Raw genomic sequence first — 13,826 nt, forward strand, 5'->3', positions numbered from 1 at the left:
ATGACAAGGTTTGAAAAATTGATCACGAAAGTTGACCAAAATATTGCAGGATAATATACAACTGCTGCTGTAAAAGAAAATTATTTACTGGGTTTGGAAGCTTTCTTAATGAAGTACAGTATACCATATTGAAAAATAAATGATTGCTAAAAATGAACACGGTTTTTTTTTCTTTCATTTGATGAACGAAATGTACTGTCTCATGTGGGACGGGGAGGGGGGAGGTGTTGGGGAGGGGGCAGTAGGGAATATGCTCTAGTTCTCTTTTATCCAGCTTAGTGGAAATGACTCTTAGGGCTTCTGTTAGATCCGCCCTTGCCGCTACCTCAGAGGGGCTTCCATGTTTTGAATGTGCTAAATGTAGTCACCATTTGCCAGTTTGGTACAGTGACATTATTAATGTCTTTTGTCTACCACCAGATGATTATTTACACTGCGAGACTAATCTGTGGCGTTGAAAGGGTCATCAAAATGCAGGTCTAATCATGAGTGTGGTGTTCATAAGAGAGTACTTGTGGCCTCGCCAATGGTACCAATTGATGCCCTCAGCATTCGTGTCGTGGTGACCCTCATGCTGGTACCCGTTAAGGTTGGAATGGTGGCATTCCCCATACCACCACGCACCACGGTAACTGAAACAACAGACTAGGATTAGTCCACACCATCATCCATCATCTATCATCCATCATCCGTCATCAGATTACCCACTAGTACGCTAAGTGAGGGTGATCCATAAAAAAGATATAGTTTACCATAAAAAAAAAAAATAAAACTCAAGGGCATTAATTCCTCCTTTACTTTGAGTCAAAATTAATTATTGCCTGCATTGAGTCAAATTTTCTTACATCGTAAATCGATTATATGTCGAACTTTGTTTTGGGGGTTCAGAACGTTCCCTAGCATTTTTCAGTGAAGATCTATTTGTTTTTACTTATATGTAGTGAAACAATTTGTATTAAAGGGGAATATTCATGAAACTTAGAAGATGAAATAAACATTAGAGATGCAGGAGTTACAAAGCTTCCTAATCCTAACAGCAAACGTCCCATATTCTGGGAATGTATCGTTGCATAGTACTGTCCTTGACAAACATAAGCATTATGGGACCATACAACATTACTACTTACTTAACACTGTCAGTTTTTCCATCATATAAATCTTAATCTTACATAGGCAATGAATGCACTATGAAGCTGTGTTGGAAGGAAAATACAGTAAATGGAACAGACAGTGAGGGAGTGAATATCAAAGGCAAGATAACAACTGCCAAGGCTGAATAAAACAGGGATAGTCAGTATCTGCGGAGAATCACAATCTCGCTAGATACAGAAAAAGAAAAGCACTTCTTGGAGGTGGGGGGCATGGGATGGACGCGGAGAATGACAGGCATGGAGGTGAAAGGAGAGGGGACAGTGAAAGGGGGAAGATGGTGGGGCGAGAGGATGGGAATGGAATGAGGGCATAGAGTAGAGCTTGTGGGAGGGGACTGGAGGGTTTAGAGTGGGAAGAAAGGATTAGGGCAGTTAACATGTACATTAGATGAGGACATTGACGGGGAGTAGAGAGAGGACGGGAGACTATGGGTAACGTTCATATCTCTGACGACAGAATAATGCAAGACCAGAACAAACCTTCTTGCACAGTTCCCAGAATATGTGTCGTGGTCGGCGTCGTGGGTTGAGAACATCATACCCTTATGCACATTTGTCGATAATGAGTCCCCAGCATCATCAGAGTACCTGTGGTCAGGATCACAAGTTTTACATACTTCATTTGTTGTGTAACCCATTCGGTAGGATGACGTCTTTTAATGTTTTATTTTATTAACAAATAGTATTCCTCATAAACTTTTTCACTACTCGGCCACTCTCCTGCGCTGATTAAAATCACAAGTATTTTATTAACAAGTAGTATTCCTCATTAACTTTTTCAGTACTCGGCCACTTTCCAGCACTGAATAAAATCACACAGTCAGCATGCGTAAGTTTAAAAATGCGTCAACCTACTGAAAGGGATCAAATTTGCAACAGTCAACATAGCCATTAGCAGCATTTATAAGATTCGAAAACTAAGATTCAATACATTTCACAGTAAATTAATTCATGCATTGGATTTCTTGATTTCTCTATTTGTCTTCATTTTATATTCACACAAAACATTATACTACGTTCATTATTTTTTTTTTACAGTCATAAATGCAACTCACATATATTTCTGCATAAATACCATTAACTGCAATAATAGTGATGCCAAAAGAGACACGTGCAGTTATATAAGGTAATGGTGACGTTCTCAACTAAAAAGCAGTGGTAAAGCAAGGAGAGGGAGTTAAGTACTTTTAGAATCGGAAATTATGAAATCAAAGGAAAGAGCTAACCAGTATTTTATAAGACAAGAGTGAAGCCAAAAATAGAGCTAAGCCCAGCATGTTTCTGAAGGAAATATACTGCAACAGCTTCACAACAATATAAAATTTCTAATTGTTATCTTCTGTGTGCTCTTTTTTTTTTCTTTTTTTTACTGGATATAAGGAACATGGTATGAACTATCATTCCGTCAAAGTACGTATTGCATAAAAAAGAAAAAAAGTAACTAATAAAGTGCTTTAAAAGCAAAAATCTTCTTAATGGTAAGGCGCAAAGGATTTCGTGAAACCGTTAAAGTGAACCAGACTTATAACTGCTTGCACAGTTGGCCAAGTTTTAACACTTGACACTGCCAACGCACTCCTGGTGTGAGGTCTGAACTCCAGAAGTTTCGAAGCTTGGACCTTCGAATATTTAGCAACTGAGAGAAGTTGGGCAGGAATATGGGCGAGGTTGATGGGTGGAGTGGTATGAGGGTAACGGGATGAAAAGGGTTTGGTTATAGATAGACGAATGTGGAAGTGGGAAAAGGAATTACTTTTATTAATATAAAATGTACTGTAGTATATGATGAAAGAACGTAACGTATTTGGACTATGCTATTGGACAGTAGGGAATCACTGCAAGCCCGTGATACATGTGCAAGCCATTCTATGTTTGTTTACGGTAACAAGTTCGGGAAAATTTTTGCTACAAAATTCACGATAAAGTTCCTCTCCTCGCTCACCTATTCAGCTAGTCACCTACTCCATTCAAATAAACATACAGTACTTTAATTTTTCTAACCTGCTTTTTGATGTTCATCTATTTTCCGCCTAATTATAGTATTAGTTGTTCAAGTAGCACCTATGTTTTTACGATAATGTCGTGAGGGATAAGAACTGCTTTATGAAGAGGAAAATGACATGGTTATGAGCTAAAGATGTGTTCGATCCTACTTGCTGTAATATTGTTCAATTTTAGTTAATGTAATAACATTATATAACTGTAATGTTAAAATGAACAGACAGCTGGGCAACGTCCGCACTGATGTTTGAACACCGAAACACGATATATAAAAAAAGGTACAGAAAACTTAGATAAATGATTGGATACACACACGCACACACACATTATATATATATATATATATATATATATATATGGAAGTGATGCGAGTATAAGCGGCTGGGAAATGGCTGGGAGAAGGAAGGAGGTGAGAAGACAGGAAGAAATCAGTAGGATAGAAGTTGTGGACGCAATGAAGAAAGTTAAATTGGGGAAAGCCCCAGGAATTGATGGAGTGTGTGGTGAAATGTTGAAGCATGGGGGAGAGATAGTAGTAGAATGGATGTGAAAGATGAGCAGATTGGCCTGGGAGGAAGGTAGAGTTCCGGAGGATTGGAAGTCAGGTATAATTATTCACTTGTACAAAGGAAAAGGGGAAAGAGAAGTGTGTGGTAATCATAGGGGCATTTGTCTTCTTAGTATAATAGGAAAAGTGTATGGTAAGATACTTATTGACAGAGTTAGGGAAATAACAGAGGAATTAGTTGGAGAAGAACAGGGAGGCTTTAGAAAGGGAAGAGGTTGTGTAGATCAGATATTCATCCTTAGATCTTTAGTGGAAAAGTTTCTAGAGAAGGAAAAGAAGTTGTATGCGGCTTTCATGGATTTGGAGAAAGCATAAGACAGGGTGGATAGACAAGGATTGTGGAAAGTATTAGGAATATATGGAGTTGATGGGAAGTTGTTGAATGCTGTGAAGAGTATGTATGATGGTGCTAAGTTTGCAGTGCGTGTGGATGGTGAACTGAGTAAATTTTTCTCTTTGAAGGTTGGGTTGAAACAGGGATGTGTCATGTGTCCATGGTTGTTCAATCTGTACATGGATGGGGTAATAAAAGATGTACAAGGTAGGGTAGTGGATGTTGGAGTGGCCCTGATGAGAGAGGGTAGTGTTTGGAAACTCCCTGTACTGTTGTTTGCAGATGATACTGTGTTGTTGAGTGAAGACGAAGGGGAGCTGCAAGGCTTGGTGGATGAGTTTGGGAGAGTGTGTAAGAAACGGAATCTAAAAGTGAATGTACGGAAGAGTAAAGTGATGGTCGTTGAGAGAGGTGAAGTCAGTGAATGTACAGCGAGGTTGGATGGTGAGGAATTGGAAAATGTGAGTACGTTTAAATACTTGAGTAGTGTGATGAGTAAGGATGGATGTGTGGAGGGTGAAGTGCTTGAAAGGGTACAGCAGGGAAGAAAGGTTGCTGGTTCCTTGAAGGCAGTGATAAGAAGCAGGGAAGTGAGCATGGAAGTGAAAAAATTACTAATATATATATATATATATATATATATATATATATATATATATATATATATATATATTTATATATATTTATATTGTGGTAGGTGGGGGCGTTCACCATCCACTCACTCCATGTAATGCTGCTCTCGAGTGTCTGCCCTTTACTCTCTTCCATCCTTCTTTCCTTCCATCCTCTTCTGTCTTTTCCTTGTCCTTCTGCCTACGGGTGACTTTACACTCCCTCTTCTGTCTTTCTTTCCTTCATTCTTTCCTTTTCCTTCTGCCTGTGGGTGACTCTACATTGAGTGACAAGCCAAATGGTTTCCTGTACTCCAGGAAACCATTTACTACTCTGGGTGGTAGCCATATAACCAAATTTTGGCACCTGGTGGTTTAGTGGGTAATTATTGCGCTCCAGTCGGATTGAGCCGGTGAAGGTTTGTATCCAAGGGGTGTTTGGGGTTGATTGCTCATGTAATGCCACTCAGGGATGAGTGAGGCTGGTCACTCTCATCTTAAATGTCGAGACCAACTGCCTAGCCCCGGGCTCCGACGCTCCTCAGGGGGCAATGTACAGTAGGACTGGATGATGGATGGATGCATACATATATATTGACTGGCAAACCTATCAGTCTCTTTAACCCATTTGAGCCCCGTGTCCGGAATATTTGACAGAACTGGGATTATTCAAGTCTTTATAAAGTAGGGAACCCCCGGGTAGGGACCTATGAGCTTCGCGACTATGAGCCGATAGGCGGAGGGCGGTACGCTTAGTACCCACCCAGTGCCATGCCTCGCCCAGCACCCCTGGGATCCAATGGGATATATATATATATATATATATATACACACACCGGTAGAGAGGTGGCCTGCAGTCCTAACGGACCCAGGTTCGAATCCCGGCTGGGGCATGGAACAGTTTAAGGATTTGAATTTCATTAAATCAGGCTTTACTGGTCTACCAGAAGACCCACAGAGTTATACATATAGAGCGCGCGTCCCTGTGTTGTGGTATGGGCGATAAGTGAAGCTAGCGGGCCAGGCGCGGCGGCCATCTTAGGATGCCCACTCTACCGAGTCCCGACCTTCCCGTACAGCTCATCATAATTCACAAATACTAACCTTTCCCGAGTGTTTTTTTTGCATTATATCCTGATGTAAATAGATAGAGCAGTTATCAATATAATTACTTTAGCTATTTTAAGCCTTTTCTCCATTACTATTGCGCTCTGAATGAAGTGAGAAGAAAAGTTATTCCCGGTCCCCTTACCTTGTCTCTACGCACCATTTTACTTTGGATACACAAAAATCAACGATTAGAAGCGAACATATACCAATTTATTAATAGCATTACATTAATTGAGTGGATGGTGAGTGCCCTCACTTACTGGTTCTTAAATAATACTAACTTAGTTAGTGTTTTCCTAACATAACAGCCTCTTACTTTAGCAGTGGTTGCTTTTGCAAGATGATGCAAACGTATCTTGCAATATGCAAGCACCACTGCTTTAATAAGAGAAAAAATGTGATTATTATCAGGTGAACATTCAAACATATGGGAATTATGTGTTTTAAATGCAGTGCTACCAGTCTCTTTCAATACAGAATATGCAACTAGAGAGGAAATTCTGGGAATGTTACGTAGCTCTTTGTCATGACTTTTCAACATTTTCTGAAATATTTTCTCTGTGGATCTGCAGACAGACACAGCACTCATAGAGGGCTTTATCAAGCCGCCTTTGTCCTTAACCAGTATCAATGCACAACTTTTATCATTGTTCTTAATTTCTGTTGCTGTAAGTGCAAACAAGCAGTCTGGACATGAAATATTTCTCTTTACCATTTTAACTGCATATCCGGCAATGTAACCTACTGCAGCTTCCTTATAATCTGACACATCTGTAAAGTTTGGACAGTCTACATAATCATGATCTTCTTGGGCAGGACTACGAGGAATGATATCATATCTTCTTGCCATCATAATATCTTCAGTTTTATCCTCTAAAGCTTTCTTCATGACACTGCTAGATGTTGCAGATGTGAGCACTTCAGTGAGGTCTTGTGCAGAGACATTCCCGTTTGACGTTTTTATTTCATGCCTCAGAAGGAGTCTCTTGTATGCTGCCATGAGGTTTAACGCAGAAGGGTTATTTCGAAAGCCACCAGATGCTCGAATTGCACAGAAAAAGAGTTCTAAGTGATCCTGTGACAGCTTATAAGTTAGAAAGTACTGGAGTGGCTTATTTACACCTACAAACTGTTTATAAAGTGCCTGAACACTCTTAATGGCAGCCAAAAAACCAATGAAAGGTGTCTTTCTAGAAGTTTTGTACATGAGGATGTCATCAGAATTAGTGATAGTCATTAGATAAGCAAATGCTTGATCTAAGAATGACATTGAAACTACTTCTGTCTCAGGTTGAAGTGCTGCTTTCATTCCTCTAGCAAATTTGTTTCTCGAGTTCATTACATCAAAAAGTTTATCGCCATTTGCAGAAATTTAACTGTACCCTGACAATCCTTAAACTGTGGGAGATGTAATGAATCCCGACAGAAGATTAATGCATCAGCTACACTAGAACTCAGTGTTTGCGCAGCAAGTTTTACTTTCATCTTTTGAGTGTGCCATGAAAGATGGATATCCCTGAGTTTATTTCCTAAATGAAGGCCCTCCTCTTCTTGAAGTTGATGCAGTGCTTGAATATATTTCCATTCTATTTTATTTCCTGATCACAGAGAAGCGAGAACATCTTACCTGTTATGAATTGAGCGTGAGACTGGGCATCCCAATATGGCCGCTGAGCCACTTCCGGTTGCGTCACTTTGAAACCAGGGTGGCGCACTCTATATGTATAACTCTGTGAGAAGACCCGCCGACATGTAAAATTCCCCCGCTAATACCAATACACCAGTCCTGTATGAGACAGCCCTAGCATGTATTCAATATTGACGGTGGGTGTTAGCGCCGAAGTGGTGACATGTATAGGTGTATGGTATGTAGGAGGACTGCTGGGCCTTGATAGCAGGCTGTGAAGCCTATGCCCAGAGTCGGACACATAAATATATAGATAGATAGATAGATATAGATATAGATATATAAATTATATATATATATATATATATATATATATATATATATATATATATATATATATATATATATATATATTGTATTACTAGGTGAAATTAGGCTCGACTTCTCGTTCCTATTTCACCTAACATGGAGCGGGGTCCTCTTTCGAGACCGGAGCTTAGTGCAATAAAGAGAGGCAGGACACAAAAACTCTAGGCAATAACTTTTACACGTATATTACCACAATCAGACACAGGACAAATCAGCAGATATTACAGCACAATACATAGCAATATAAAACCTTGTCTAGGATATGTGTATCTGGCAGGATACTTGCTTCTCTTATAGTAATGACAACACAATCAATCCTAGTGTATCAAGAGAACAGTAAATATAGGCGCGCGCGGGAGGCGCGGGGGTGGTTAAGTCTCTCGAGGAGGAGATAGGGGAGGTGCGGGGAGTGACTTGTGACGGCTAGGGGAAAGTTATGGTAGTACTGGAGAGCGGCAGATATTAGCCGTGAAGTTTATATGGTTTCCACTAGCCAAGGGACTTTGGTAATTGATTTTATTCTTGATTCACACTTACTCGGGATATTGGAGTGAGAGAGGGTGATAAACAAGATTTATGGGTAGCGTGGGGGAGGGAGAGAATACCATTAATACTTCCTTTCACAATATTCCTTCACAGTAATGGGGGTATGTCTTTAAAGGGGCATCTCCAGGCGGCACAGGCTTATTAATTGTATAACAGGGATGTCATTCATAAGTATAGTCAATCAGATCTTGTTCCACACTCTCGTCCTTTAACTTCTCACTGTAATCTTATTTACCCCGATATTCACTATATGAAATCACTGCACAATACTTACATTAGGGGATATCACACTTAACCTAAATCACTCGTGCTACAATATCACACGTATTCATCAGGGGGATAGGCAGGAACATGTCATCGGCGATCCGGCCGGGCTAGGGGCACCGCCAATGCGAGGCGTGCCGAGAGGACACGGGATAACTCGTAAGGGCGTCCTCTCGCGTCCTGGCTTCCCGTGGCTTTCGGGCTTGGCTCAGGGGTGTGGCCCTTGGGACTGGGGCCGAATAGCTCCAGGAACCTTTGTGATAAGTCCCGGCGTCGTGGGGGCGTAGAGGGATCACACCCGGGTGTCCTGGGGAGAACCGAGAGAGACTGTGGTCTGCGGTCCCCAGTGTCTAGGGGCGCCGACAGGGGAGGGCTGCGGCAGCGACTTGCACTGGGGTCCGTCAGGTGCGTCTGCTCTAGAGTCAGGCGTAGGAAACCGAGACCAGGGGAGGGTGTGAGGCCTGTCTGGGTCACTCTGGGACAGGAAGCCTGGGCTCTAGTCTCCTGCCGTGGGGACGTCTCTCCACTCACCTCTCTCTGCACACCCTCGGAGTGACAATAGATCGTCTCACAAAGAAGGGAGCGACCATAGGTCGTCTCTACCAAGACACTCTCAGAGCGACCATAGATCGTCTCACGAGGATGGGAGCAACTATGGATCGTCTCTGCCGGAGCACTTTCGGAGCGACCATTGATCGTCTCGCGAGGATGGGAGCGACCATAGATCGTCTCTACCGGAGCACTTTCGGAGCGACCATTGATCGTCTCACGAGGAGGGGAGCGACCATAGATCATCTCACGAGGATGGGAGCGACCATAGATCGTCTCACGAGGAGGGGAGTGACCATAGATCGTCTCTACCAGAGCACTTTCGGAGCGACCATGGATCGTCTCACGAGGAGGGGAGCGACCATAGATCGTCTCTACCGGAGCACTTTTGGAGTGACCATTGATCGTCTCACGAGGAGTGGAGCGACCATAGATCATCTCACGAGGATGGGAGCGACCATAGATCGTCTCACGAGGAGGGGAGTGACCATAGATCGTCTCTACCAGAGCACTTTCGGAGCGACCATGGATCGTCTCACGAGGAGGGGAGCGACCATAGATCGTCTCTACCGGAGCACTTTCGGAGTGTCCATGGATCGTCTCACGAGGAGGGGAGCGACCATAGATCGTCTCTACCGGAACACTTTCGGAGCGACCATAGATCGTCTCACAAGGATGGGAGCAACCATAGATCGTCTCTACTGGAACACTTTCGGAGCGACCATAGATCGTCTCACGAGGATGGGAGCGACCATAGATCGTCTCACGAGGATGGGAGCGACCATAGATCGTCTCACGAGGATGGGAGCGACCATAGATCGTCTCTACCGGAACACTTTCGGAGCGACCATAGATCGTCTCACGAGGATGAGAGCGACCATAGATCATCTCACGAGGATGGGAGCGACCATAGATCGTCTCTATCAGAGGGGCGCCGTCTGGAGTGTCTTTTTCAACTCCACCCCTAGCTGACTCAACAATTCCACTCCACAAAGGTAGTGTCCTTCTCCTACGGCGGCGACGGCGTGGTGGCTGCATGACACAGGGGCCACGGCCCGGGCTGACATATGTCGCTGTTGCCGGGAGTGGTGGTGACTGGTGGCGGCTACCCCGTTGGGTCCGTGTGGGGGTGTCGGCGCATCCTCGGGCATACTAAGCTGTGTTTGGCTAGCCCTATCGTCGGGGGTACTATGGTATTTTTCGGGGGCACTGTTCTTTAAGCCACGCATTTTATATATATATATATATATATATATATATATATATATATATATATATATATATATATATATATATATATGAACAGAAGGGCAGAGCAAGGAAGAAGGGAAGGCACGGAGAAAGAGAGGAAAATGGACAGGGTGACAGACTGGGAGAGGAAGGAAAAGTGAGAGGGTGATTGAGTGGGAGAGGAAGATTGCGAAGGAGGGGAAGGCGCAGAGAGAGGGAAAAGGCGAGGAGGAGGTTAGGAAGAAAAGAAAGAGGAGAAGGAAACGGTCTGAGTGAGAGAAAAATGAGGGAAAGGGAGAGACAGGAGTCATCCGAGAGAGAGAGAGAGAGAGAGAGAGAGAGAGAGAGAGAGATGCAGTGTTTTATTCCGTGTTAGTTTGAATTAGCTCCATGCCTCCTCACTTGTTAAAGTAATAATTGGATGCAGCAATGATTATGAAAGTTATGTTAAAAAAATAATCAGGAACACAAGAATGTTCCTCTCGCCATTTTATAAAATTCAGATGAGTGACTCTTTAAACGGCACTAATATATATTTTGAGTCGTACAATTCCATTGCTCGAGAATGAAATGATTAGAGGATTATGATTAACTATTATTATGCAAGAGAAATGTGATTATTATTTAAAAGAGAAATCGGACACACACATTCAACTTCCTGGAACTCCGTCGCCTCTTTTAAGTAACACTAGAATCGGTTAATGCAGTTATCAACGTGTTTCATTTTATAAAGTGTTCCTTTTGGTGGTAAATACGCACGTTCATTTTGTTTACCCACAAAAAGAAAAATAATCTACGACAAATAGGTCAATCTGACATCAAATATGGATGGACTGCACGCACCGCTGATCCATGTCTACTTTTTCCGGGATGCTGCGAAGTGCTGTGTTTATGAAAATGATCATGGAACGCTGACTACAGTAGTTGTGAGAATAAACTTTACGTCTACCGACGTGCGATGCACATGGGTCCATCTGATGGAAAAACTGACCACACTCTTTAATATCTCATTCTGCTTTGGCAATCGTTCTTACTAGAAAATTGAGAAATCCAAAGTACCGACTGAAACTTCTGAAACATCAGGAATGAGGGATAAGGGAGAGAGGCTGATGACGTACAGGGAATAATTAAATGATGGGATCTAGCAACATAAGTATGACCTGGCATATGATAGAAACAACAATAATGAATATTCTTCAAAGTTATCGGATAAACGATAAAATATTTGTTGAGAAATAGCATGTTATGTTAGTGGAACAGTTTTATACTAATATGGCCATTTCTTAATCTTATGTTCGGCCGAGACTCAGTCCGAATACAGTTCATGCAACTTTGACGTAATATTTTCCCATCCTTGCTCTGCATGAATAGGCTGCAGGCTAAGTTATATATACTTTATGCGAGTAAGAAGGAACCAAAGGCTAGGAGCCCGCAAACAATGCCTTCCAAGAAAAAAAAAAAAAACAATGCAGAAGTGAGCAAATTCAAGATCCGTTCATTTCGAGATGCCTGGACACACTTCGCGTGAAAGACTGGAGATCATAGGAAGTAGGAAATACAGACAGAGGGGGACAGTTCCAGAGCTGACCCGTTGCATAAATGAGGGACTGGGAGTAACGGTTAACTCTTGCATTAGAGAGTTGGACAGAGAAGGAATGAGAGTTTGTTGCTAGACGGGTGCTTCACGCCCGTCTTAGAGGTGGAGGGATGCAAGCAGACAGTTCAGACAGGCAGTTACCATATAAGTAGCGATAGAAAAGAGATAAAGAAGCAACAGTGCAGCAAAGAGACAGAGGTTGAAGGGAGCTGGTAAGAGGAGAAGAGTTCATGAGACAAAAAGCCTTGGACTCAACCTTATTGAGAAGAGCTGTATGTGGGGAGCCTCCCCACACACATGAGAGTTGTACTCTACACAGGGGCGAGTAAAACCCGTGTATAAAGTCAACAATTGAGCAGGAGTAAAGAAGGTACGGAGTCGGTTTAGCGCACCTAGTCTCTTGGAAGCTGATTTTACAAGAGATGTAATATGATCTTTCCAAGATAAATTCCGAGTGAATGAAACCTCAACCATGTTCAAGGATGATGCAGGGTTGAGCTGGGTATTATTAAACATTAGTGGGTACTCCTGTGGAAGATTCTGTCAGGTTGCTAGCTGTAAAAACTGAGTCTTTGATGCATTAAAAACAAAGAGATTATTTTTACCCTAGTCAGAGATACGAACCAAGTCAGACATTAGGTGTGCCATAGCCTCATCCCTTGTTAGTTGACGTAACTGCTGGGATGGACGTTGTGGGAACTGAATGGAAAGGTGAAGGGTGGAATCATCAACGTATGAGTGGATAGGGTTAGATGTACAGCTTAGAAGATCATTGATGAATAAAAGGAAGAGAGTTGGTGATAGGACAGAGCCATGAGGAACACCACTGTTGATAGATCTAGGAGAAGAACGATGGCCGTCTACAACAGCGGCTATAGAACGACCAGAAAGGAAGCTGTGGATCAAGGCACAGATAGAATGATAGAAACCATAAGAGGGCAGTTTAGAAATTAAAAATTAATGTGAGACTCGATCGAAAGCCTTTGAGATGTCAAGTGCGATGGCAAAGCTTTCTCCAAAGTTCTGAAAGAAGGATGACCAGGAGTCTGAAAGGTAGGCAAGAAGATCACCAGTGGAGTGTCCCTGACGGAACCCATACTGACGATCAGAAAAAAGGTTGTAATAGAGAAGATGCTTTAAATTTTTTTTTTGGTTAAGAATAGATTCGAAAACTTTTGAGACACAGGATGTTAAAACAATTGGACTATAGTTAGAGGGTTGGAAATGCTCGCCCTTCTTTGGGACTGGCTGAATGAGAGCAAACAAGTTGAAAGACAAAGGCAAAAGAGTTTACCCAGGCAGGGTGTAAGCACTGAAGCACAGTTCTTGAAGAAAACAGGAGGAACTCCATTAGGCCCATATGCCTTGTTAGTATTGAGGCCAGTGATGGCAGAAAGTACATCAGCTGAAGAAATCTTAATGTAAGCCATGAGGAAGTCAGAGGGAGGAAGTGATGGAGGAACAGCACCGGAATCGTCTAAGGCGGAATTGGAGGAGAAAGTCTGAGAGAAGAGATCTGCTTTATAAGTAGAAAAAATAGCTACAGAGCCATCAGAGTAGAAAAGAGGAGGGAAGGATGATGAGGTAAAGTTGTTAGAAAGGTTTTTGGCAAGGTGCCAGAAGGAGTGGGAGGAATTCGAGTTGGAAAGTAAAGAGCACTCAGTACGGAAGAAATTATTATTAGCAGAGCGAAGGGCAAACTTAGCACGATTCCGGACAGAAACATTAAAAAGATGTGATTCAGGGGTGGGTTAGCTCTGGTACCTCTTATAGGCCTTCTCCTTGTTGCGGACAGCATTAGAACAAGCGTGATTAAACCAAGGCTTTCTTGCATTAGTCAAAGGATATGAGAAAGGAATGTATGCTTCC

The 13,826-nt window shown here is 42.5% G+C and overlaps 1 protein-coding gene across 1 annotated transcript in view; it reads right to left on the bottom strand.

Moving 5' to 3' along the window:
• Positions 1–466: 466 nt before the first annotated feature.
• LOC145392346 (ryncolin-1-like) overlaps positions 467–13,826 on the bottom strand; it is a 66,284-nt gene continuing 52,924 nt past the window's right edge. The window contains exons 4-5 of the mRNA XM_080266751.1: positions 1,632–1,739; positions 467–632 (exon numbers count right to left, since the gene is read on the bottom strand). Coding sequence (XP_080122877.1) covers positions 467–632; positions 1,632–1,739 — 274 coding nt within the window. The remainder of the gene's footprint in view (positions 633–1,631; positions 1,740–13,826) is intronic.

The sequence above is a fragment of the Coenobita brevimanus genome, chromosome 2 (genome assembly GCF_032717465.1).
Source record: "Coenobita brevimanus isolate Jiangsu-jjx chromosome 2, ASM3271746v2, whole genome shotgun sequence".
Lineage (NCBI taxonomy): Eukaryota > Metazoa > Arthropoda > Malacostraca > Decapoda > Coenobitidae > Coenobita > Coenobita brevimanus.